At 37.0% G+C, this 25,092-nt stretch overlaps 2 protein-coding genes across 6 annotated transcripts in view; both read left to right on the top strand.

Annotated features, from left to right (window-relative positions):
• ARFGEF1 (ADP ribosylation factor guanine nucleotide exchange factor 1) overlaps nt 1-25,092 on the top strand; it is a 235,950-nt gene that overhangs the window by 175,883 nt on the left and 34,975 nt on the right. The window lies entirely within an intron of this gene.
• PPP1R42 (protein phosphatase 1 regulatory subunit 42) overlaps nt 5,326-25,092 on the top strand; it is a 28,977-nt gene continuing 9,210 nt past the window's right edge. For 2 of the 5 annotated variants that reach the window (XM_051609851.1, XM_051609850.1), the window contains exons 1-8: nt 5,326-5,381; nt 6,873-7,076; nt 9,246-9,412; nt 9,843-9,981; nt 12,055-12,171; nt 17,460-17,577; nt 18,855-18,983; nt 20,292-20,443. In XM_051609851.1, coding sequence (XP_051465811.1) covers nt 6,948-7,076; nt 9,246-9,412; nt 9,843-9,981; nt 12,055-12,171; nt 17,460-17,577; nt 18,855-18,983; nt 20,292-20,428 — 936 coding nt within the window. In that variant the 5' untranslated portion in view covers nt 5,326-5,381; nt 6,873-6,947 and the 3' untranslated portion in view covers nt 20,429-20,443. Of the gene's footprint in view, nt 5,382-6,872; nt 7,077-9,245; nt 9,413-9,842; nt 9,982-12,054; nt 12,172-17,459; nt 17,578-18,854; nt 18,984-20,291; nt 20,444-25,092 lie in introns of those variants that run through there. The other 3 variants (XM_051609852.1, XM_051609854.1, XM_051609853.1) reach the window with 3 other exon arrangements.

The following is a 25,092-nucleotide window of genomic DNA, read 5'->3' as shown; positions in this document are numbered from 1 at the left end:
TGACATTTGGTTTGTTTTTAATTATGAAAAATTGCTTCATACAGGGCTTTCTGAAAACTACAGTATGCTGGGAAGTAGCATGGTCCAGTGGATAGGTCATAGGACAGCATCTCAGGAGAATTGGGTTTTCTTCCTGACTTTTCACAAATCAGGAGTGCATAAACTTTAGCAAGGCATTTTTGCCAGAGCTAGTGTCTGTTTTCCCCTATGAAATATTAAGATTGATCATTAGGCTTTTAAAAATACAGATGAAAAAGGATATGTAAGTATTACTATTTTTATGCACTAAAGCTCATGGCTACATCTCCAGTTTGTCAGACGTGACTACCTTAAACAACAATTCTTAATAATGCTGTTAGCAAAGAATGTTTCCTCTGTTTTGCATAGTTTGTCTGTTTAGATATCACAGATAGGAAATGCTTAAGCCATCTGAAGGGATTATAAATATATTGGTTTAGGAACTCTTCATTTTCAGCTGAAACATGCATTCAAATCTATGTAATTTGCCCATCATTTCCTGTGTGAATTTGTGTTTGTATTAGACCCGATTACCTTAGGGCTTGTGTATAATTGCAGTGACATTACTTTCTTATAAAAGGAAATTAATTTATGTGCCTGCATATAATGGCATGCAATCTAGTAATTACAACCATCTGAACTTCCTTCTCCAGCTGAAGAGAAGTTGCATTCACTTACTACATCATTTGAGGTTAGAATTAAGCTTATATTTTTCATCTGTTTCTAAGGGAGGCATTTTCAACCTGAGTTCCTCAAAGTTGGAGATGTAACTGGAGGAACCTAGAGGTACTAAACCAGCAGATAATCTTCCAAGTTAAATAACATGTATGTATTCCATACGGTGATACAAACTCCAGGTGAGCTCCTCATAAGACCAGAGTCTTTGAGGAACATCTTCCTTTTCCACTTCAAAAATTCTTCTTATGACAAGGAGGTAAAATTCTCGAAGTGGCAAAAATGGTTTAGCACAAATATTTATGTAAAACATCAGCCAGGGACAAACAACATGTTATACCATCTTACACCTATTTAAGAACAAAGAAGAATGACTGTGTGAACACTCAGATTTGCTCTCTACACAGTGTTTGACCAAATAATTCTGAGATACCAGTACCTCCTCTGACTGTTTCTGTTGCATATAATGATTTTTACTTTCTCTTCTTGATTCATCTGTCAAAATTTATTACCATACTTAGAAAACTATTATTTTCTCTATGGTGAAAATTGTAATATGGTGTTTTGCATTTTTTCCTTTTGCTCATATTTAGAGACCAAGTAGCATTTTCCAAACCAACATTATAGTCTCTGCTGGAGGTAAGATACAATATTCATTAAAACAACCAACATTATAAACCCTGTAAAGATAAAATGTTTGCCCTGACAAATGGATTGTGTTCTAATAACTTCACTTCTACTTCCAGGCTTTAACAGATTTTAATGCTGGGAGATGCAGAAAGGCTGATTCACTTTTTTGGCATCTGCAAATTGTATTAATGATGGTAACAGCTTTGTACTAATAGCAGACCCTAAAGTTTTACAATAACAACTATCCATATTGGGCTTCAGGCCTGGTCTGGTATGGGACATATTTAAACTTTAGTTCTATTTGCAGAAATAGTTTAGGAACTGTTGTAGCAGCCAGCCTGTTTCCTACCTCATTTTAATCACAGTAGTGGTTTTCTGTCTTGGCTGCGGTTCTGCTTAGGCTTGCACTGTTCTGTTGGTACCAGCAGTCAGTATGAGCAAAAGTGTTAATCCAGTCACAGAAGTAACAAGGTATAACCAGTGAAACAGCAGTGGCATGAGATATGAACTGTGCATGGTTGGCAAGGAGAAGGCAGCACGGCAGGGACAGAATTCCAGCCCAGTGCTTCTCCAACACAGGGAAGAAAAAATAGCTTGGCTTTGAGTGTGTCATGTTACTCAGGCTCAAATAAAATCAGGACTCCAGAGGTGCTGACAAGTAATCGTGGTGCAAAACAAGTCCAAGAGTTAAACTGCATGCAAGTTTAGGGCTTTACAGAAATAATTATTCCAGGTATCAGTCTCACCTAAACCCCTTCCAGGATAGAAATACAAACATGTAGAGTTACTGTGCCATACACCTATTTAGAATAAGTTTGACATGCAGGCTAAGCTGAGGAAACTATGTATTTACCAGAATTATTATTCATGAGCAGCAGAAATAACCATGCCCTGTCTGCTGCAGTACCTTATTCCCCCTTGACTGTAACTAAAAGGTTAGTGGGCCATAGCTGGTGTTCCCAAACTCCACAACTGCAACAGCCCCTCCATGCTGGTCCTGCTCCCCCTTCTGCCTACCCAACTGAGGCAGCTAATGCCCACACACTAGAGGAGCAGGTAACTCTTCAGGTTGTGCTTCAGCCCCTCCTCAATTGAGGACACTAAGCTAGGAATCGTTCTTTCAAGCCAGTTGTTGAATTTTGCACAAAATAGTAGAATTTATTACCATCCTGTGCCTGTCCCCTTTTCCGGTTTCATCTAGAGCTGGCTTGAGGGGTTTAGAAGTTACTAGGCAGTATATACAGGCAGAAACATCAAGAATGGATTAGCACTATGTCCTTAAGAAACAATCAGACTTTAATGGATTACAGCTTTATTTTTCAGACAAAGATATTTCAGGATAGCTCTCTGCAAGTTTATTGAAGTTAAAGCACTGTTTGCTCTGCCCTGTGTTTTAGAGAACCTACCTTTGCTGCCTTTGCAAGCATAAAAACCAATACAACTTCACATTCAGTGGAAAAAGTAATTTCAGGCATATTTTACCTATTAAAACAACCATACTGGTGAAACTGTATAGATTCCATTTTATATGGTTGTCTAGCCACAAAAGAGAAAGGCAAGAGATACCCAGGAAAAAGTTTGACTGAATAAAAAGTTTTAAACCTGACCCTGAAAAAATTTGTCAGAAATTGTTAGGCTTAAATTCAATGTTTTACAATCAGAATTGTATCTTCTAGGGGTATTTGTGTTATTCGTTGACACAATCCAAATATAGAATCCATATAAGCAGAAATAGCTTTATATGAATAGCAAAACGCATGGTAGTGCTTATGGAAGGCAGGACTTTAAGGTGTTTTCTGTCCTCAGAAGTAAATTTCAGTTCAGTGTTCCAATCTGGAACTGTAAGAAATATAGCCATCAATAATTTTACACAGGTATTTCCAAAAGCTCTTTTGAAGACAAGGACTTTTTGTACTCAGCCAAATTACTGCCATACTGGAGAGTACACAGAGGATTGTTTAATACTCTGTGCCACCAGATGAGAATACTATTTCAAATCTTAATTAATAAATACTCTCTCTGAAACTTCTCATAGGTTTTTCTGCCTTTAAATCAAATTAACTAACAGACAGCTCTAGACACCTGCAAAATCTACAGCCGTAAGGGAGAACAAACTAAGTCCAAAATTAACTTTCAGAATATTAACATACTTCTTTTACAGAAACATTTCCCAGAACAAGCAGCTCCAGGGCACATTCAGTTTGGATTCCACCACAGCAATAAGGACATCTTATGATCTTTCGTATCCTCAAAGAGAAGGATATAGGAAATGTGATATTGGAAGGATGGGATACTCTATACCTTGACTGCATTTCTAACAAAGGTTGAAGTGGAACATGCTTGCTCGTAACAACATTTTGTGTAATTTTCCTTAGAAGAGAAATAAAAGTCCTGACCTTGCTTTCACTGGAAACAGTATGTTTTGTCACTGTCCAGCTGATGCACTTTTATGCTACAACACAGCAAGCATGTAACGTATATACAATTTTATTGGCTTTAGTGAGTTATTTGTATGCTTAATTGATAGTGGCTGAGGTGGGAAGGAAACTCTGGAGGTCATCTGGTCCAATGTACCCACTCAGGCAGGGGCCCTTGCAGCCTGTTGCCCAAGACCATGACCAGATGACTTCTGAGGCTCTCCAAGGGTGGCAGACTCCACAGCCTCCTTTGCCAGTGCCTGGTCACCCTCACAGTGAAAAAGCATCTCCTGATGTACAGAAGGAACCTCCTGGGCAGTTTGTGCCCATTGCCTCTGGTGCTGTCAGCAGGTACCACTGAAAAGAGCCTGGCTCTGTCCCCTTTGCACCCTCCCTTCAGATATTTATATAGATCGATAAGATCCCCTGGACCCCACTCTTTTCCAAGCTGAACAGTCCCAGCTCTCTCAGCCTCTCCTCAGAGGAGAGATGTTCCAGTCCCTTAACAATCTTAATGGCCCTTCACTGAACTCTCTCTGGTGTGTTCATGTCCCTTTTATGTACTGGAGAGCCCAGAACTGGACTCAGCACTCACCAGCACTGAATAAAGGGGCAGGGTCACCTCCCTCCACAGCTGGCAATGCTCCTCTAATGTGGGCCAGGATACCATTTGCTTTCTCTGCAGCAAGGATGCCTTGATGGCTCAAGTTCAATTTGGTTTCCACCGGGACCCCAAGGTCCTTCTCTGCAAAGCTGTGTTCCAGCTGATCAGCCCCTGGTCTGTGCTGCTGCCTGGTGTCGTCCTGTGTTTCATAGAATCATAGAATGTCTCGGGTTGGGTGGGAAGGTCATCTACTCCCCTGCGATAAGCAGGGGCATCTCACACTAGAACAGATTGCTCAGAGCCCCATCAAGCCTGACCTTCCATGTCTCCAGGGATATTAGGAATCCACCACCCTCTTATTGAAGAACTTTATCCTAATGTCCAACCTAAATCTGCCCTTGCCTAGCTTAAGACCCCTAGTCCTGTCTTTACATGCCCTTGTGACCAGGTCTTCCCCAGCCTTCTTGCAGGCCCCTTCCAGGTAGCGGGAGGTCACTGTCGGGTCCCTCTGGAGCCCTCTCCTTCTCCAGGCCGAACAACCCCAGCTCCCTCAGCCTGCCGCCGCAGGGAAACGCACTAAGCATTCCACAATCTCTTTTTATAAGACGTTGTTGTTAAATACAGTATCCACTCAACTTACGAAATTATTAACATCCCTAACATAAGCCGGGGGGGGGGGAATAAACCACGTCATTTTCACTTTGCCAGTAATTCACGCTCACAAAGACGCCTGGTAGGCAGGAAGAAGGGGTAACTGCCAGACGATAAAACCTGCAGGTCCATAGCATTTAAGATACACGTACATTCATTAAGATACTAACAACGGCGACGTCAGCAGGGGAACTGCCAGGCCCACCCACCCTAACAGCCGCCGCGCCCGCCACCAACCGCCCCCGCGCGCGACTGCGCATGCGCGGCGCGCGCGCTCAGTCTCTCCTGCGGGCTGATTGGGCGGGGAGGGCGCGCGCCGCAGCCTGCTCGGCCTGTGGCGTCCGGTTGCCCTGGCAACCAGGGGCGGTTGCGGCCCTCGCCGGGAGGTGAGCGGGGAGCGGGGCCGGGCGGTGGGGAGCGGGGCCGGGCGGGCCGCGGAGGGCGCGCGCCGCAGCCTGCTCGGCCTGTGGCGTCCGGTTGCCCTGGCAACCAGGGGCGGTTGCGGCCCTCGCCGGGATGGGCGCTGGGAGCGGGGGCCCTTACCCCTCGCTTGCCGGCAGGGGCAGCGGGGCAGCCTTCCCACGGGTTGTGCTGGGTGGCGGCTGCTCCCTCGCGTTTTCAGGGCGTCTGCTGTGTGCGGGGGTGGGGGGAGGCGGGGAGGCGGGACGGGAACGGCAGTGGTGGAATGTCACGGCTCTACGAGCTGGGGATCCAGGGAGAGCTGCTCCACGCAGAGCTCCCGCGCTGGCAGCCCGGCTTTGCCTCTGCTCTTCCTTTTTCTTTTGGAGGAAGGTCCAAGAAAGGGCTCTGAAAGGTATTTTTATTGTAAAAGCAAGAAAGAAACACACTTCTAATTAAAAATAATACCAATGTCCTTTCAGCTTTCCTTCTTCTCCCGCCTTTTTAAAAAGGCAAAAAGCAAAATCCACACGTGTAAACGGGAACTAGTGAGCTTCAGCCTTGCTCAGTCAGTAAGGAAGCTTCTTCTGTCTACACAGTTTTGCTTCTGATCAGTTTCTCTTAGGTGCAATACTGGCAAGGAGTATTCTCCATCCCTGGGTTTGTGTGGCTGCAGAAGTTTTAGTGTTGGGATGCTTTTTCCTGTCTGCTCAGTTGTTTTGATACACTGATGTGGGGGTACTCTCTGCTGGCAAAAAGACATAATACATGTTGTAATACGTGCTGCCTAAAAAAGCAACCTTTTTACTCTGAGTGGTTAAGTTATATTTGCTAGAGTATTTTTATCCCCACACTGTTGACACATCTAGTTCAAAATATGATTCTTGCCTTCTTCCCCCCATTCTGTGATTATACTAACGGCCAGAGCTAAAAAAACTAGACATGTTGGTATTGCTGTAAGAGCCTTTACAGGACACTTCAGTGTGAAAAACCCAAGTTTTTCACTGTGCGTAATAAATGCATGTACAGTTTTGTGCATGACAGAAGGGCTGTCAAGATTTATAAATAGTACTGTAGCTTTATAGCACTCCTCACAGCCCACAAAATCTGCTATAGAGACTGATATATTCTCTAACTAATAATTAGGTTATGAGCTGTCATTAGTTAGTTATATGTGAGAATTACTTCTGCTGTGAACCATTGTATTTCTATATGAAAAAGACAAAGACCAGGGTACAACCTTCCAAAGCACATTGAAACAACTGATCAACTATAACAATGTCTTTTAAGTGTTATTTAATACACTGAGAGTTTGAAAACAAAGAAAGAGGTAGGATTTTACCAGAAGCAAAAACTTACTTGTCACTGTAAGCAGAAAGGGAACTGGTGGGGAAACATCAGATTGGAAGTATACGTGTAAACTTTGATGAAGATCTGGGGTACAAGTAGTGTAACATTTTCCTTTTTTTGCTTTTAAGGCATTTTATAAAACTACTGCCTGTGGAATGCACTATTGAAAGAAGCAGTAGAGCAGTCTGGCCTGTTGCAGAAGGATGGTTCAACTAACACTGGACCTAGTTGCTAAAAGTGTCGCTCACAAGAACCGCAATGAAGGGAACTTGGGACAGTATCTGCGAAAAATAACTCATCTGAATTTAGCAGATAAAAACATAGATGCAATTGTAAGATTTGTTTTTCTTTATCCCTTTTGACCTCACCGCTCAAATCTTTTGAAGTGATGAGTTGTCTTTAGTTGGGGAAACCAACAAGCAAAACCAATTTTCTATTTTATAACAGCTATATTATGTTTTAATATTTTTATTGACTTGCAGTTAAGTCTTAATAATACCTATGTTTGGCAACATTACTGCTGTTATTGTGTGAAACACTGCCTGTGTGTAAAAGTGTGGATTTTAAATGCATGGCATTAGAAAAGTGGAAAATAATATTTGAGCTGTAACTTTTCATATAAATCATCAGAGCCTGTGACTGTAACTCCAACAGTCTGCAAGGCTTCTTATTGTCAAGAGCACACTTTTCTTCCTGTGGCAAAAATCTTGTTTTACTTACCTGAAACTGTGGAAATATGTATCATCCTTGTAGCAGACAAAAAGGATAGTATCAGTACACTAACTGTTTTGAACTAATGAATTCAAATCCAGGTAAGCAATTACACAAGAGAGATGAGCTGAAGTGTTAAAGTGAAGTATTTTTTTGCAGCATTTCACATAACTATTATAGACATCAGCAGCACTAAAAAAAACCAACAACTCTACACTATTTGCTATTTTGATTACTTTGTACAGTTGCTACATTGTACAGGAGCTTTCAGGAAGTCACCAGAATGGAAATGATAACTCCACTTGCTTATTCTTTAGCCACTTAAGAGAGTATTTCAAATTAATCATTTAGACCTGACACTTTTCCTATAGAGCATAGATAGCCAATGGCTGTTGCCATTGAATCTGTAAGTGTAGGGCTGGGGCAGCAGTGCTCTAGCTCCACTGAAATCTAGCTGTAGTGTTCTTGGGAGACTTCAGGTCTGAGGTGAAACAACAAATTCCCCATTTTCAGGAACAGTTTGCTGTTTTTTATTTAAGGGCTTGTATTTGCTAATGGTTCCCTTTATAATAATAATGCAAACTGTGGAATAGAAGAAGATAGGAGGAACTAGTAATTTTGCAGATCTGATTCTATGCTTTTTTTACAGGCTGTAGTAATGGTATTACATACTGTTAAGTACAGCACTTATTCTTGTTAATGCCATATTTTTTCTAGTCTTGGGAATTTTACATAAGAGCTGCTAACTCGCAGCACAATCTCTTCGATCTATCTGTGATTTATTCCTTAGATTTCCAAGGAGGTCTGAGAAAGGAAAGGGGAGTTAAGGAACAGGATACAAGCAAAGTGAGGTTAACAAATTTGGACTGGCTTTTTTAAATTAGTCAGGTTAAAACCTACATTTAAAAAAATTTGCTCCCTGAGGCTTATTCATTTAAAAAAGAATCCATGACCTTTTAATTTTCAAAGACTAAACCTGCAAACTTAACCCAGTCCTCCTTCCTTTAAGTGTAGCAATAGGAAATTATACAGGCTTCAGTAAGTCCAGAGTAAATTCAGATCCCCTCAAGATACTGGGCACATTTTGAAACTGCTGAAACCTGAACAACTGAATTGTTGTGTATGGTGGATTTCTGCTGTAGAAGTGTGATTTCAGTCAAGAAGATTAAATAGCTTGTTCTATGTGAACAGATCCATGCACGTGCACAACCACCGCAAGTTACCAATTTGATCAGTTCCATTCGACTAGGACTGGTTCATCAGATGCCATAGAGAAGTTTTACAGAAACTGTGAGAAGAACATGTGACCTTTTAGTTATTTAAGAGGAATACATTCAAAGAAACTTGGCATTTGAGTGGAATCTTAGACTCGGAAGTGTATTAAAATACATTGATATGCAAGTTTTTGTATAAATCAGTATTTCTTTGCCAAGAACTGGTTTCCATTCCATCATTGAGGTTTGATGGAGATGGCTACATTAACAATGGGGCTTTTCTGAAATCCACCTGATGAAGGCAGGGAAGGGAATGAAGTCATAGTGGATGTGATGGACCTGCCGATGATGCCTGTAGTTCTCAGCTTCTGTACAGCAGAACAGCAATGAGAGATTTCAGTCTTAAATCTGATGATTACTGACACTCAGTTTTTTTCTAGGAAAAACAGTTTTTAAAAGTGTTTGCTGAACATGTATAAATCACACAGCAAAACTTTAATATTAAAAACAATCAGTGGCTTCCGGGAGGCAGTGAGTGAACTCTATGTAGCATTAATTTGTTATTGTTTATTTCAGGGTGACTTCTCTTTGTGCAAAAATCTTAGAGTTCTATATTTATATGATAACCAAATCAGTCAAATCCAGAACTTGGACTTTGCTTCAAATATAACGCACCTTTACTTTCAGAACAACTGTATTTCATGTATAGAAAATCTCTCATCGCTGAAAAACCTTGAAAAACTGTAAGTTGAAAATTATGTATTTATTTTACTATTAAAATAATTATTATACTAAGAAATTATAAAATATTTAGCCATTAAGGTTATTTTATCTCTTAATTTTTTTATTTTCTAATAAAAGGAATTGCTTATTATTTTTTGATGAAGCATTCTATGATACAAGTAATGACATATCATCTTAACATTTATTTGCATCTAAGTTTCTTTTTTCAGTCATTTAATAATTATTATGAATAATAATAATAATAATAGCAATATATAAAAACACTAAAAAAACTTGGATCTGTTAGCAGTATGCTCTGTTGGCTTGTTAGGTTGTTTACTTTTTCTATTATAATTTCCATATTTTATTCAATAATACTTTAAAAACTATTGGTTTTAATATATTAAGGCCATATGTTTGCTTTTTTTGTGTGTGTGTTCTATTCTGCAGCTATCTGGGGGGCAACTGCATCACTGTAGTAGAGGGCTTGGATAAAATAGAAAAAATAAGGGAGCTACATATTGAGAGTCAAAATCTCCCACCTGGTGAAAAGCTTCTGTTTGATCCAAAGACTCTTATCTCTCTGGCAGTAAGTACATTTTGAGAATTTCAATGAGACATTAATCAGCAGATTGGTATTTTTAAGATAAATCATTAGCCCTTGATCACTGTTTTTCCTTTTCTGCCAATTGGTGGCATTCTTTCAAATTCTACCAAGGGATTCTCATCCCAATTCTCCTATAAGGACTCCCGCAGATTCTATGTCTTCATTTATTTTTCTATGAAGGATAGAAATGAGAAAAAAGAGTGAGAGCATGTAAGGAAATGTGTGGGTGCCCTATACTAATAGAATGTGAATAAACTGAAGGAGGAGCAGGAATTTATTACTGTTAGTTATCTTAGTCTACTTAGTTTGCAGTGAATTAGTTTATTGGTATTCTCCATTTTTATTGTTATATTAGTTTATTTGCTGCCATTTGTATTTCTCTAGAGAATACAATGGCAAAAAGAAGGTGCCAACAGATTAATTTATTTTTTTCCTGAGTATCAATAGCAACACAATCAAATAATTTAGTTACAGTTCTGCAATTTTTCTGTGTTGTGGTAAGTCAAAATTTCATGACAGTCAGCTTTTCAGGTTTTCTTTCAATATGTGAATTGCTCAGTAAATATCAAATGTATTGTTGAAGTGGTAAAAAAGAATAGACTTTATTTACTAATGGATGCAGTTGTATAGTAAAAAAAATAATCTTGCTCTGTCTCCCAAAGCGTGTTCAGGTCTTGAAGAGCATCTTTTGTTCACGTGTATCTCATAAACATTTGATTTATCTCTTATTCTTTCTGTTTTGAGATTAAATAATCCATGACATGTATTGCCATTTTCCTTTAATAGAAATGAGCTATTCCTGTGAGAGCATTTTTACTTTATTCCTTCTATATTGGAATAATGTAGGAAGGAGAGGAAGGTTATATAGTTATAATCTTCCCAGGATGCAGCCTCATATAGTTCAGTGTTTTTCAGCCTCCTGGCCTAGAGCTACAAGCATTTTGTTCTTCATGCCTTTTATTTAAGGTCTTTTGCTGTGGGTTTTTTCTTTTGTTTTTATGAAACACTTCACATTCTTTACCACGTAACATCTTTGTGGAAGCTACAAGTAAAAACATTCTACTTTTATCCCTTGAGTTCTCTTTCTTCTTCTTTTGTCTGTTTCTAGCTCTTAATACTGTCAGAGATGAAAGAGCCAAAACTACGGGACCACAAGTTCTGTGTCGTTTTGATGATGACAACATAATAAATCCTTTGACCAAGGAGATTAAGTTTACACTGTGTGTACTAGAACGCTACTGTTAATTTCTGCCTGCAGTGTAGATCTTGGTCAGATGTGAGAAGGGGGTTACATTTCCTGTATCCACTGCTAGAATAGACATTTTCTAAGTAATAGTAAGTCCTTTATCTGGTATTACTGTAAACTCACTGGATTAGGTGTCCTTTTTCATCTTTCAGAGCTGTAAGCTTCTTGTTACTTTTACATTAAACTACATTATTTCCTGATATAAATGCCCGAAACACATTTACTTCTTCACTAGAATATAAAGATCTCTCATAACTATTTATTGTCACAAAAAGCAAAGTGCCTTATGTGACTCACATGATCCAAAAAAGAGGCAAGGAAAAGAAATACATAGAGAGGCAGGTTTGTAGGATCAAGCCTGACAGAACAACAGTGTAGTCTATCTGCTAAATGAGACTACGTGGGTATCAGATGTGGATTTCACCTCTATGCTGAAACATGTAATCTTGGCAAAGGCAGTTAGTTTCAGTGTCTTGTTTCCTACATCAAATGTAGAGTCAGTAGCACCTGCAGAACTTTGTAAAGCATTTGAACATGTTTAATTTATTCTGTGTTTACTAGGAATTTCTGATATAATTGAGAAATAATCATAGTTCAGTTCGACTACAAAACCTAAATAGACAGCATTTTAGGACAATATGGAAAGCCAGCATAAAACCATGTGTGCAGTATGTGGTAGATGTGTTGGCATGTTTCTGCTTCATATACTAATTATTAATTTAAGATCATTTTCTGTAAGAATTTACAACTTGACTCATGCATGACATGAAAAAAAATTTAAAAATTATTTTTCTCTTTTCTTCCTTCAGAAATCTTTGTCTGTGTTGAATATCAGCAGTAACAATATTGATGAATTAGAAGAACTGTCGGTTTTGGAAAATCTTTCTTATCTTACAGCAGTTGACAATAAACTTCAGCATATGAAGGTATTAGTTATTTGTTCTATTTAGTATGGGTGATAAGAAGATAATAAAATTAATCTTTATTCCTCAATTAATGAGTAAAAATAAACTTCTACAGTTACTGAACCTCTCACTTTCCAACCACCCTGTCTTTTCTCAGCCAAAAATCTTGTTGAGATTAAAAATTGAGAACTGTTTATCTAGAATGGTCAAATGTCCTTTAATCTTATGTGCAGTGGAAATTGTGCATGCATCTATCAACTGAGTAGTAAATGCACGGAAGCTGTAAGTATAATATAGTATTTCCAAAATGTAGAGCTAGTGTGTATGTTTTGGCCGAGTGATTATCAGTGGCCTAATTTGCAAAGATTACGTGATCATTGTTAATGAACTTGCAATATTTTACTTTACACTTTTAATTCTCTATTTTATTGTAAATATTGTAAAAGCCACTTCCTGGTTATCAGATCATCTAGCTGATTTTACAACCATTCTAATAGCAAAGTGACTTTTTGATTACTGCTACTGGAGTAGTACATAAGCACAAGTACCTAAAAAGTACTTGTCATGAAAGTATACATTGAATTTCTTTCATAAATTTCTCATAAGGAAAGACATGTCTTTGTAAGTAAGAGCTCTAACTTCCACAGTACCAGCTAGAACAAATGAAATTGAGTTATTTTTCTCATTCTTTTCCAGTAGTGAATGTTGCTTTAAACAGAATGATCTGCACTTATAAATTCCAGCTTATCTTCTCAGAAAGGAACTTGTCGCTTCTCATTATTTTTACAAGTTATGATGTCTTCTACTTCTTGATGTAAAGAGCAGTTAAAAAATAATTTTAGTGCCATGATACTATCTGAATATCAAATTTATCTTAAACAGTGTGCTGAGGCCATCACTGCACAGTGAAGGCATGGAACAAATTATAAGTGACTTAAAAAACACTGTCTTCATTTAATATAAACCATAGGCATTAATGTTATGCTTTTTTTGAAAGTTATATTTTAATAAATAAATACTAAAAATGATTTGGCTTAAATTTTAGTCCAAATCACCAAGATGAAGTCTTGATTAAAATAAACTCTTTGACTACTGGTTTACATACACATTCTGCTTCCTTAGGCAAGTTAACTTCTGTTGGTTATTAATTATATAATTATATAATTATTTGTGTTACTTCTTTGAACACTTTTTTTTTTTTTTTTACATTAAATTTGGCAGTTCTGTTTACTAGTGAGGAGACTCCAGTATTTTATTGGCAAAATCTATCAGTTATCTAGGTGAATGTACTTTATTTTGCTCTTAATTGTTTACATGTTAATATTAAAAAAATGTTGGCTGATGTATTTCTGAGGATATTTATGAGGATTATGAGGTTTATTAATATCTTATATTTCAATATTAATATATTATATTTCAACCTGTGGCAGTTGTGATTGAATTAATCTCTAAATACAGTTAGTGTGGGCTTTTGTTGGATAATTAAAACCATACTGAATGTGTTGGTTACATCAAAATACTAAGTTTTTTAGTAGATAGTCTCTCCAGAGCTTCTCTTCTGAATTGGAATTGAAGGATTCCTTTTCTAAATAAAACATACTGCAGTGATTTTTTTGTCTTTTTTCTTTCTTAAAAATTCAAAATACTTCAGTTGTGATGATCATAAAATAAGGTTGTCTTAGCCAATGAACCAATTATTTCTAAGAATGAGGATATCCGTTCAGGGACAGTGTTTTCAGTGTTGACAGAGATAAAAAAACCACTATCTTCTGAAACAGAACAAGGAGCAGATGAAAAGACTGCATTATTCAGTAACTGTATATATTGTATTGAAAGGATTTTAAATTTCATTATTTCACCATCAGGAAGACCAGAGTTAAAACTTATCCAAATCAATTAGACATTTATATTTCCATGTTACATGGTACAGCTTTTAAAAGATTGTGGTTAGCATTTGAGTTAGTTGCAACTGCTGCTATTAGTTACACTTGGTTCAAGCTCTGGTAAATTTTGTAAGCTACTGTCCTGTGTGTTTTGTAAACAATCTCCAGGTTCGTGAAATATGGAGCAGATAAGGTACTTCTATTCATATCTTTGCAGTGTCAAATTAATGACCATAATGTGTTTAACACATGGTGTGATGGAGCTGGATATCCAACTTTCCAGCTACAGTTACTGTGTTATAGAGATTACATTTTAGTAGGCTCTACTTATGACTAATATAAATTCTTAGTTAAATTAAAAAAACACAACAACAAACCTCTTGTAAAAGCAGTAGGCCATGCAAAGTATATTTAAAAAGTCAGGTTTAGCTCTATTTAAGAGGGAACTGTGAAAGGCATAAGAAATACATGCAGGACACTCTTCTCATGTAGTCTTTTCTCACTTTTGTGTGATTAGTATAATTATTTTATACCTAAACATTTATCTCATTTTTTTCAGATTCTTACAAAAACCCATGCTCCCTTGCTGTTCAACAATGCCACGTTGATTTCAGCTTAGTTGAAAATTAGGGCTAGTAAATTCAGGCACTTAAGGTTCTGGCTAATTCAGGGCATTGTTAGCATAATTAACAGACATCAAGGCATATGACCTTGTTTCACATGACTGAAGTTTATATAATGCAGTCTGGAAAGTAGATAGAAGAAAAAATTAAGTAATTTTTTCTCAATTCATGCAAAATAACTGACTAGCTACCACATGTAAAAAGCATGTCTTAGGTCAGTTATCAAGCAACTAATTTATTTTAATAGAATTGGCTTTTCTTTGTATTTTTAGTGCTCACTACTTCATTTATTTATCCTACCGAGCTTCTGGTTTACTTTAGTCAGGTTCACAAAGACTTCTAAATTGCAGTATATTTGGGTTGGAATACTAAGAGAATTTTTTAGACATACTATTCCAGTTAAAAAAACCTCACAATTATTCCTGTTTACAAAAAGGCAGAATATTTATTTATTAATTATGTTTGTTTGGGGAAGATTATTCCTTGTGTGAGTATTTGAATAGATAGAAAAAATACAGCTAGAAATACCTGTACAAATCTGTGTTTCCTATGTCTTAATTTATTCAACCTCTGCCCAGTATTGATTATGACAAGAGGATATCACAAAAGATTAATTCATTCGCTTCAGAACTGAGTCAGGAACAAGAGGAAAATTATCGATTTTCTCAAACAGATTATGACAGGAAGTCAAAATGGTGACAAATTGCTGTCTGTAGATGTAGTTAGGGCAGTTGGACTAGACGTTTCCGATAAAAACTGGAGCACACTGGTCAAATACCAATTCTTAAGTGGCCATCGTTAATTGGTAAGAATGTTACTGCCAGCACTCCAGCTGCCTACCAAGGCACTTGCCCTTCCCCCTCGCCTCCCCCCCGCCATGGAATATAATTTGCTCGTCAGTATTTTGCAGCAGACCTCAAAGTGATAGCATGACATGATCATTTATCAAACGGAGACTGCCCAGAAGAGTGTCTGGTCCCTTTAGTACAGCTTATTGAAAGGCTGGGAAGTGAAAGCACTTTATTAGAGACAGGAAGGCAATGAACAACCAGAGCGTATCGAAAGGGTAATCATATTTCAGCACAGGATTAGTGTGCTCTTAGATAAACATACACTGGAGTAAGCATGTTCTGGGTCATTTATCAAGTAAGTAACAGCTAACAAAAATCTACAGGACTCTGTATACATTCATCAAAGTTAAACTGTATACATTTTATTTCAGTAACAGACAACTTCGTGTTGCAAAACTAACTTGAAAAAATTATTCCTAGTGAAATCTAGAACACATTGCATATTTCACTGAGAATGCCTGAATGCTCAGGGAAGAATAAATAAATACACATGCTAAATGCTATTTCTTTTTAATAAGCCTAGCCTAAAATACTTTTCCCCTAAATTGTTGTGTTTGTGATTAAATGTTAGCACCTAAACTGTGGGAACAATTATATTGCTATTCTGATACAGGCTGATAAATCTTTGCTGTATAACATTGTGAGATTTATCAACATTTCTTCATGTGGACTGGTCCTCAGAGTTTCTTGCATTGTTTTATCATCCTCGCTCTTCAAACAACCAGACTTTTGCTCTCTCTTTTTCTAAAAAGATGTTATCACTGGATAACAAATTCCATCACCATCATCATCGACAGCTGAAAAATTATATGGTTTGGAGGGTGAGCCTGTGCTGCCACTTCCTCTTCCATGTGATTTTTCTAAACGTGTATTTTATAACCCATAGAATACTGCCAGGAGGATTTTCTACCAAGAGAGTAGAGCCAGCAAAACCAGAATTCTCCCTGCTTGTGTTACCCAGGTGATTTTCTATATCTGATGGACCACAGTGATGGCCGCATTGCTGAATACTGCATTATTGGCATCAAGCTACAAAATTCTGCAGACTTTGCAGTTTAGAATCTGTCACATCATGATTAGTAGAGTTTTTCCAAATTATTACAACTGCAGAACATAAATTCTCTCTCTTGTATGCATACAGTTTGTTTTGAGTCCCCACCTTAAGCTTTTCACACATATAAGGAAACCTATAAAGAAGGACAGTTAAGTGACATTTTGGAAAGGAAGTATTTCAGAATGTAGGGTATTTGAGTAGAAAGGACTAATCTGTTAAGCTTTGCATCCTTTAACTTGAATTTATTGTATTTAAAAGACAGAAGAAATTTTATCTAGGTCATACTGCCCTTGGGTAACCAGAGAGAACCCCATATGGAGAAAGGTGTATTTAAAAAAATTAACTAGTTGGGCCAATACTATAACTGACCACCCACACTTCTGTAGGGGGCAGATTGCTGTTTCTCCTGCAAAGTGCAGTTTACATATACATAAAGAGGGAGGCAGTCTACTGCAGTTTGAATGATTTTTAGATTCCTTTATTCTGTTCTTTCTCTGTAAAGTATTTATCCTTCAACTTTTTTTTCAAAATCAGACACAGGTACTCTGAGGGTTCTGTGAGACCATGGGGATGCATTTACAGATATTGCATATCATGCTAATTCTTTGGCTGGTAATTCCTCAGCTTTGAGTGCTTATAAGTGGGATTGTAGTGGTAATTTTCCATAGCTAACATTACTGTTTCCTTAAAAATCCAGAGTTTTCCAACTGCATCACCATTTATTCTGTGCAATTATGATATATTCAGGGAATGCTAAGTGTCACTCTATATTAATAATCACACTGAAGTTATTTCTGTGTGCAGGATTTGGGCCTGGCCAAACAAATCGTGTTGCTATGGAATTTTACTCTGGAGAGGAAAAAATAATCACAGTGTTCTGTTCTTGTATCAACTGCAGGATTTAGAGGTTGCATTAACCAAATGGACAAAGCTACGCAGAATGGATCTTACAGGAAACCCCATCTGCCACAAACCCAAGTACAGGGACAGGATTGTAGTACAGTCACAAACTTTAGGTAAAAAAATTAAACCAGTAGCCAGCCCAAAAACCCATCCCTAGCCCTCACTGTTTCAGAAAATAACTGAAATGTCCTTGCATTTCACTATGTATGTAAAAAAAAGTACTGTTGTATTTATGTCAAATGATTAATTTTAAATTTATGCACAGGTAATGTAGCTAAAAGTGCCTATGTAATCAGCTGCACAAACTCTGTTGCTCAGCTTTTGCTACTAGTAGTATTAATCGTTAGTTTTAGTAATTGAGTAGTGAGGTTGTTGTAAGACAAAAGGCTTTTCTGAGTTCATATTCCAGATGTTGTGAAACTGATTTTCAAAGACGAGTTTAGCCTACTCCTGTATTGGCCTGTACTAGTTGCTTAGGTGTTATAGTTGTACAGTTACAGCTGTACAGTTTATACCTTACCCTGCTTCAATTTATCATATAGCAGAACATAAAACCAGCTTACACTTGTGTTATTAATGTATTTGTTAACTTATAGCAGATGCCGTTTACATTATTATTTTGAGACAATTTTGGCATAATAGGGAGAAATTTAGTCTTCCTTGTGCAACTATTCATCCTGTAGAAATAATTTTTTTTAGAAAGTCTACTTATTTTTAACTTTTTTAGATAAAGGGGGTATTATCTTAAAAGTTGTAATTACAAAATTTGTTTTTCTCTTTTCTGAGAACAAAATATTGGCCATTAAAAGAAAGAAAAATCCTACCTGCACAATAAAAATAAAAGGGTCTTAGGACACTTCTAATACAAGATGAATTTGTGGCCAAATGAGGTTTTTTATTTGGTCTGACTGAAAAATGCAGATGCAACAAAGCCAACATAGAGGATAAGCCTTATGGCATCAAAGTGAGTGAAGTTAATCTTACAGAGGCAAATCTGTCTGTTTGTCTTCACGATCGGCACAATTCCTTTGTTGCAAGCCATGCAGCATTCTCTCCTATGAACTTCTGCATCTAGATATATCCTGTATAAAGAGAATTACTTTATCTTCAGAACTTTCTGCAAGGTGTTGCATGTTAACTAAATGTGAAAATATAGATAAATATTTCCCTTGAAAGTTGCAAAAATACTAGATGCTTTGTTTTGTGTCAGCTCACTTTTGCAGCTAATTAGAATATGAACATCAAGGTGTATTGGGTATTTTTTTGCCAAAAGACTAACAAAAGAAAAAAGATCTGAAGTAAGGAAATACAGAGCAGTACACAGTACATACAGCTTTTTACATCTTTTTACTTTGGATTATCACAGACAATGTTCTCTTCTCTTTGACAGAATCCCTTGATGGGAAAGAAATTAAAGAAATGGAAAGACAATTCCTAGTGAATTGGAAAGCCTCCAAAGCTGCCAGGAAAAAAAACAAAGAAAGAATGACAAATGATCATGCGGTCTATCTACATTTTTGTAAGCAAGCTAATTAATTACTTCATGATTATTTGAAATATTATAGAAACAATAAAATAACAGCTAACAGTAAATATGAGGAATGAGATTTGTACTGGTGGTGAGACCAAAGCACGAGAGCAGAAATTGGACTTCTCCAATATGTAATTTAGTTTTAGTACTAATTCATGTGGTGTTTTTTTTCCTTCCATCCCAATCTCCTAAAATTATTGCAAGCAGGAGCTAGTACATTTTGAATGTTTGTAAATATTCATTATTACTTTCCAGATATTAAAAAATAAAAAGTGTTTTGCATTCTAGAATATTTGTGTATTAAATACATCAGACTTTAAACATGTATTTATTGATACTTATTCAATCTGTGCCAGTCCTTTTAAAGGCCTTCACAAAACATGCCTCACAGAAGCAAAAGTTTTAAACTTGGAAGGAGAAAAAAAAAGTATTGGAGGAGAAAAAGCCTCCAACCTAAACCAAAAAGCTACAGGTTCTTGAAGAGGGAAAACAAAATTAGTTTTGAAACTCAAGCAAAACCTGAAATAGACGATGAGATTTTTTTTTAAATGGTTGTGTAAGAGTTGTTGTTGCTATAGATTGAACTGCAGATTAAAATATAAATGACTTAACAGTATGTCTTGCCACCTTGCAGGATTTAGAAACAGACATTAGACTTCCAGTTACTCAAAATGATTTGAATGACCATATTTATAAAATGAAGTTGGTGGCAGTTAAAACAATTGTTTTCAGAAGACAAACTGTGATATGTAACTTACGGGAGAGAGCATGTTCTTTATCCATCCTATCTCAAATTATTAATTAATGAAATCTCATGAAGATCAGTTCTTTTTGAAGACATGTAGTGGAAAGGACCCAGCCTGCCAGCCTCAGTCCTAAGAAAGTTGAGTTTGCCCATTGGTCGGAAGCCATATGTGAATGGTAATGGCTCCTTTTGAAAGTAATATTCTGACTTCTGAATAACCACTGATATAAGGAGGTGCTGTGTCCCTTCAAATAACTCTACCTGAATGGGATTACATGCATTAATATTCACCTTCATCAGTGTTTGAAGCACTTTCCATAATTTCATACGAAGTTTTCTGTGCTCAAGATCTTTAAGGTCCCTTCCAACTCAAACCATTCTGTGACATTCTAGTAAATTAGCAGCATTTTACCTTATTACACTGTCTTCTACAGCAAGATATATAAATCATAGTGAATCATACTGAATATTAAAATATATATGGTTTGATTTGGCATGATTAATTAATTAATTAATAATAAATTAATCCTTTTTTCTTCTGTTTTCTGCAGCTGACTTAGAAACACCTTATTCTATTCCTCCCTTTCACTGCAGTCACTCTGTGAAAGAAGAGCCAAAACTTTTAGTTTTGTCTGAGATGCACAAAGTTAAAAGAAAACCTCTGCCAAGAATCCCGAAAAAAAAATAAGCCAGATGAAAACAGGTATGTACCTCAGACATCTTCCTCTTAGTTCTCTTGGTTATTGCTTGTATAGCTCTTACTTAATCAGCTGGAAAACAAGTACATGAAGAAGTCATTTAATCTTAAGTCAGTTTTAGGTTTTTTAACCGAGTTACATTTATTGTCTGTATTTCTTTGAACGACAGGATAATACAGTTCAGTTTCTGGTTATAAATCAGTAGAGTAGCTAATAGTAGTAACTTCACTGCAGTGTTACTAGCACATGCATTTGATTGTCATCCTCCACAAAGATAAAGCAATACTGAAGTTAATTCTTGGAAGTGCAGTTGCTGTCAGCTTCATTGGTGAAGGCTGGTCCTGTGCACACAGTGATGTGCAGAAGGAGAATCGCTTGTCATCGTTCTAGCTTACTTCTAATAGACATGTTCCAGTGTACTATATACTTGAGTAACATTTTTCTGACCACATGCTCAGTGTTCTGTCAACACCTCCCTGAAAGTTGTTTTCTTCAGGGTAAGAACTTCTGCTCTCTCCTTTGAAATGAAGCATTCTGACTCTGCTATGTTAAGAAGCTGTCCACTTGTTGAGCTTCTTTGCCTGACAAAAATTTTGCCAGTATTAAGAAGCTGAAGTACAATCCTGGCCCTGTTGAAATCCCTTTTGACCCTAGAAAGGCAAAGATTGCACCTTCCATACTTGGCTGGAACAAAATGTCTGTATTTGTATTAACTTATATTTGCAAATTAAACTATTTGAATTGTTAAAGTTTTTTTTTTACTAGGAGTCTAGAACATTTTACTCTAATTCTCATAAAGGTTACAATAAATGACATTCAGATGACATGCATTTAATTTTTTCAAAAAAACCTTGTAAGTCAGGCTTTTATCATAGGTGCTGAAGGTTGCTGTATGTAACAATTTAATGTGTAATCACTGATCTTGAGAAGTATTCTAATCTTACTTGTGGAATTCCATGGAAACCAAAGAGTCTTGGGAATTAGTGAAAAGTTTGTGATTTCTTTACAATTTTGGGGGGGAAAAAAACCCACAAAAAATACATAAATATTCATTCTTAGAGTATATGCAGATAAAAAATAATGACAAATCACATGACAAAGTATTTTCTTGCCAGATCCAGTAATTAGGGATATGCATAAATGTGCTCACATGTAAAGCAACGGAATTTTGTCCAACTGACAAATACCTGTATTGTTTAACTGAAATTCATTATCAAACCAAATAAATTAGTTAATTTTAAGAAATTTTAATCCTACTGTCAGGGTTAGTCAAGTAAGTTATTCCAACAGATGTTTCCTCTTTCCCTATACATGCTAGGTGATGTTTGACCTTGGCAAGTGAAAAACAGGCATTAAATACCTTTTAACCTACATCTAAGATCCAGTGAGGATTACATGCAGCTTGAACAATGAAAAAAGCCAGTTATTACTAGATTACTGAGCTATGTCATTAATCTTTATTGGTTTATTATATAAAACCAATAGCAACTTAATATTGTATTTTATGTTCGTTTTGAACATTTAGGGAGAATTATGGATATTGGCAGGAAGTAATTAAAAGAAAACAAATCACTTAATTGTTTTAAAGATACCTAATACCTTCCAATGGGATACAGTATTATTAATTTTCCCTGAGTAGAGAAGTTGTTGAAATGTTGATGATGTAGACTTAAACAATAACCAGCAGTTTCTGCCCACATTTGCTTACTCATGGAATTAAATACTGCAGTAGATTTGCAATTCAGAATTTGGTGGGAAAGTCACCTTTTGTCTCTCCAGTATGTTATGAAATTGGCAATATAGTAATATCTTTAAATGATACTGTCAGCATATAGTAAGTATGCTAGATTGTGCCAAGTAATTATAAGCCACTCAGCTGGCCTTTGTCCACATCCTTATATTTCAAGTTGCAGTTCACATGGAAGGAACTTGCAGTGAGCAATATTAATTCTCACTCTCCTTAGCTCTTTGGCAGGTGGTCTTATCAACATTTACTTTATTTATTTAAATATTTATAAATGCCTTGAGTTGAGGTGATTTGTGTGGTCTGAAATCTATGCAGAGGAATCCCTCTTTGACAACAGGTAAAAATGTACATGCTCTGGGCTTTTGTTAGTATGATTCTAACTGGCATGATAAGAAATACAATTATTAAGGCCCATTATATGACAGTTTCTTGAGGAGGGCTGATACTGAGATTACAATGATCATATACCCAAAAACATAACTTTTACAATTGTATGCTTACTTCATACGTCAGAATACAGTTCTCTTATTTGACAGGCAGAGGAAATACCTTACCTCCAGATAACCTAAATCTCATTATCTTAATGAGTATCAATTTCAGCAGACTTCTGAAAATTGAAAAATAATCAATCTTTTCATGAGAACTACAGTGTTAAGATACAAACCAGTACAGTTTTAGCTGGCTACCCTAGAGCTGGTTTTAGCCACCAAATAGCCTCTAAGCACTCCAACCGTATTCAGAATTAGGTGCATTAAGTATTTTGAAATACCAGCTGCAGCACTTTGGTGGAGCTGAGAGCATGTTTTGAACAGACCTGGAGTGCCTTTTCCAACAGCTATAGCCCATCTCCCTCCCTTTCCTTGCTGGTGGTGTTGAAGGAAAAATGTAAACATATCCACAGTGAAGTCTAGAAAGTATCAACCAGCAATTAGTGATGAAGGCTGTGGAAGAAAAAAATGTAAGGAATTTACTGTCATTGAATTATTCAGCCATGATAAGTGATATGAGAGGAGTGACGGTAAGGCTAGATAGTGTAAGGAGGAAGAGATGAAGTGGAGTTCATAAACAGAGTTGCTGAAGCAGAGCTATTTGAATGGAGATCAGAGTTTCTGGTTCCTGTAGCCCATGTAAGGTTTCAGCAGGCAATTCACCAATTTCGTGGTTGGTTCCCTTTTTTTCTGGAGGATATGCACTATCTGCAAAGGTGAGTGTGGGTGCATTTGAAGGGCCCTCCTTAACATTCCTGTGTTGAGTATCCTCACTGTATTTTCTGTCTCCATGTGTACAGTCTTGCTGAATGATTCTGCCCATGATAATTCATAATCTGTTTAGAAATAAAAATATAACTCTCATTACAAACATGCAAGATTATGTACAAACAGCACTATCTTCTCTCTAATTTCAATGGTGGCAATAAAAAAAAATTGTTTTAAAAAAGAGTTGGTTTAATATATGCCAAGTCTGTAGTACTTAACACTGCCACATCATTCAGCATCTCAAAGACAGTGATAAAAGGCATCCTTTTTGGCCATGAATTCTGCTATTTACCTGAGACTACTGATTTGGAAATTACCCTTTTCTTCCTGTACCCATGCCTTCTCACTCCAGTTCTCTGTGCTGCTGGCTGTGCCTGAAACTGGGAAAGAGAAAGGATCTAAAATACAGGAAAAAAGCACATGCACTGCCAGAGCCCGAATGCCCTTGAAAAGAGTAAATGCTTTTCAAGAGCGAGAGTGTGCATCTCCTGAGGAGCAGCTGGCCAGCTGGACCACAGACACTCCTACATGTCTGGGTGACCAGATATCAGACAGACACATTCTTGTCGGGAGGTGTGTGCCTGCTGATGGGCAAGCTGGCAGGAGCACTTCTGCTCTCATGAGTCTGCTGCCTCTTCCAGGAGACATGTGCTATTTCCCAGACCTTCAGGACACCAAATGGCACCTGCAACTTGTCAACCTATAGTAGGTCAAAAAATTACCGGGACACATCTGGGTCTGCAGGCTGTAATACACTTTCAGGAACACTGAAACCCAGACTGTTTGAAACCTTCTACATAAAATATATGAATATTTGGAATCATTTAGGATGGAAAAGATGCTTAAGATCATTGAGTCCAACTGTAGGTCAGTAAGATTTTAAGCAGTTCATAGAGAGGGCTATTCAGTGACTTTAGAGTGAGTTGCATCTTGTGAATGGCTCCAACAAATTGTATCAGGAATGAAGTGCTACTTTAGGATGGTCCCATTAACAAAAAGTGCACTCAAATCCTTCCATATCTGTTTTTCAGGTGCTACGTGTTCATTATAATAGTTATGAAAGAAATGAGACATCCCGTATGCAGTGTTTCCTTTTTTCCTATCTTTAGATCTGTGTTGTCAGAACTTTTACAGACTACTGTTGAGATAAAAAAGCCAAAACTTCTTCACAGTCTGCTGTGCTGGCACTGCACACTTTTTATTGTGTAACTCATTTACAAAATTATAAAAATCACTTTTATATACACAAGGCATGAATCAAATTAACAAATTAAAGAAATAATGCTGTGTTTTCAGCTTTTTAAAACAGATACCTGCATGGGAGATTTTTAAAGCAATTTGACATTAGAATAAAGAGTGCTACTTGTATTGGGATATATAAATACATTCTGCAATACCTCAGTATTACTCTGGAAGCTACTCAGTTGAAATCAGTTCCAATAAAGTCATTTACTGCAGTGATATAAATGCTGTTTCACTATTTGCCTTCCTGTATCCTGCCACACACTCTGTAGGTCTACTCCCATATCTGAGAAGTTGAAAGCAGCTGCTTTAACAAACTTGAGATGAAAACACAGTCAATTTGTCCTCATCTAGCAAGATGAGATGCTATATATTGGAGGGCAGCATCACAACCACTAGTTAACTTAGG

Source organism: Apus apus, chromosome 2 (assembly GCF_020740795.1).
Source record: "Apus apus isolate bApuApu2 chromosome 2, bApuApu2.pri.cur, whole genome shotgun sequence".
Classification (NCBI taxonomy): Eukaryota; Metazoa; Chordata; class Aves; order Apodiformes; family Apodidae; genus Apus; species Apus apus.
The sequence above is the reverse complement of the archived record's forward strand: the minus strand, read 5'-3'. Positions and strand labels throughout refer to the sequence as shown.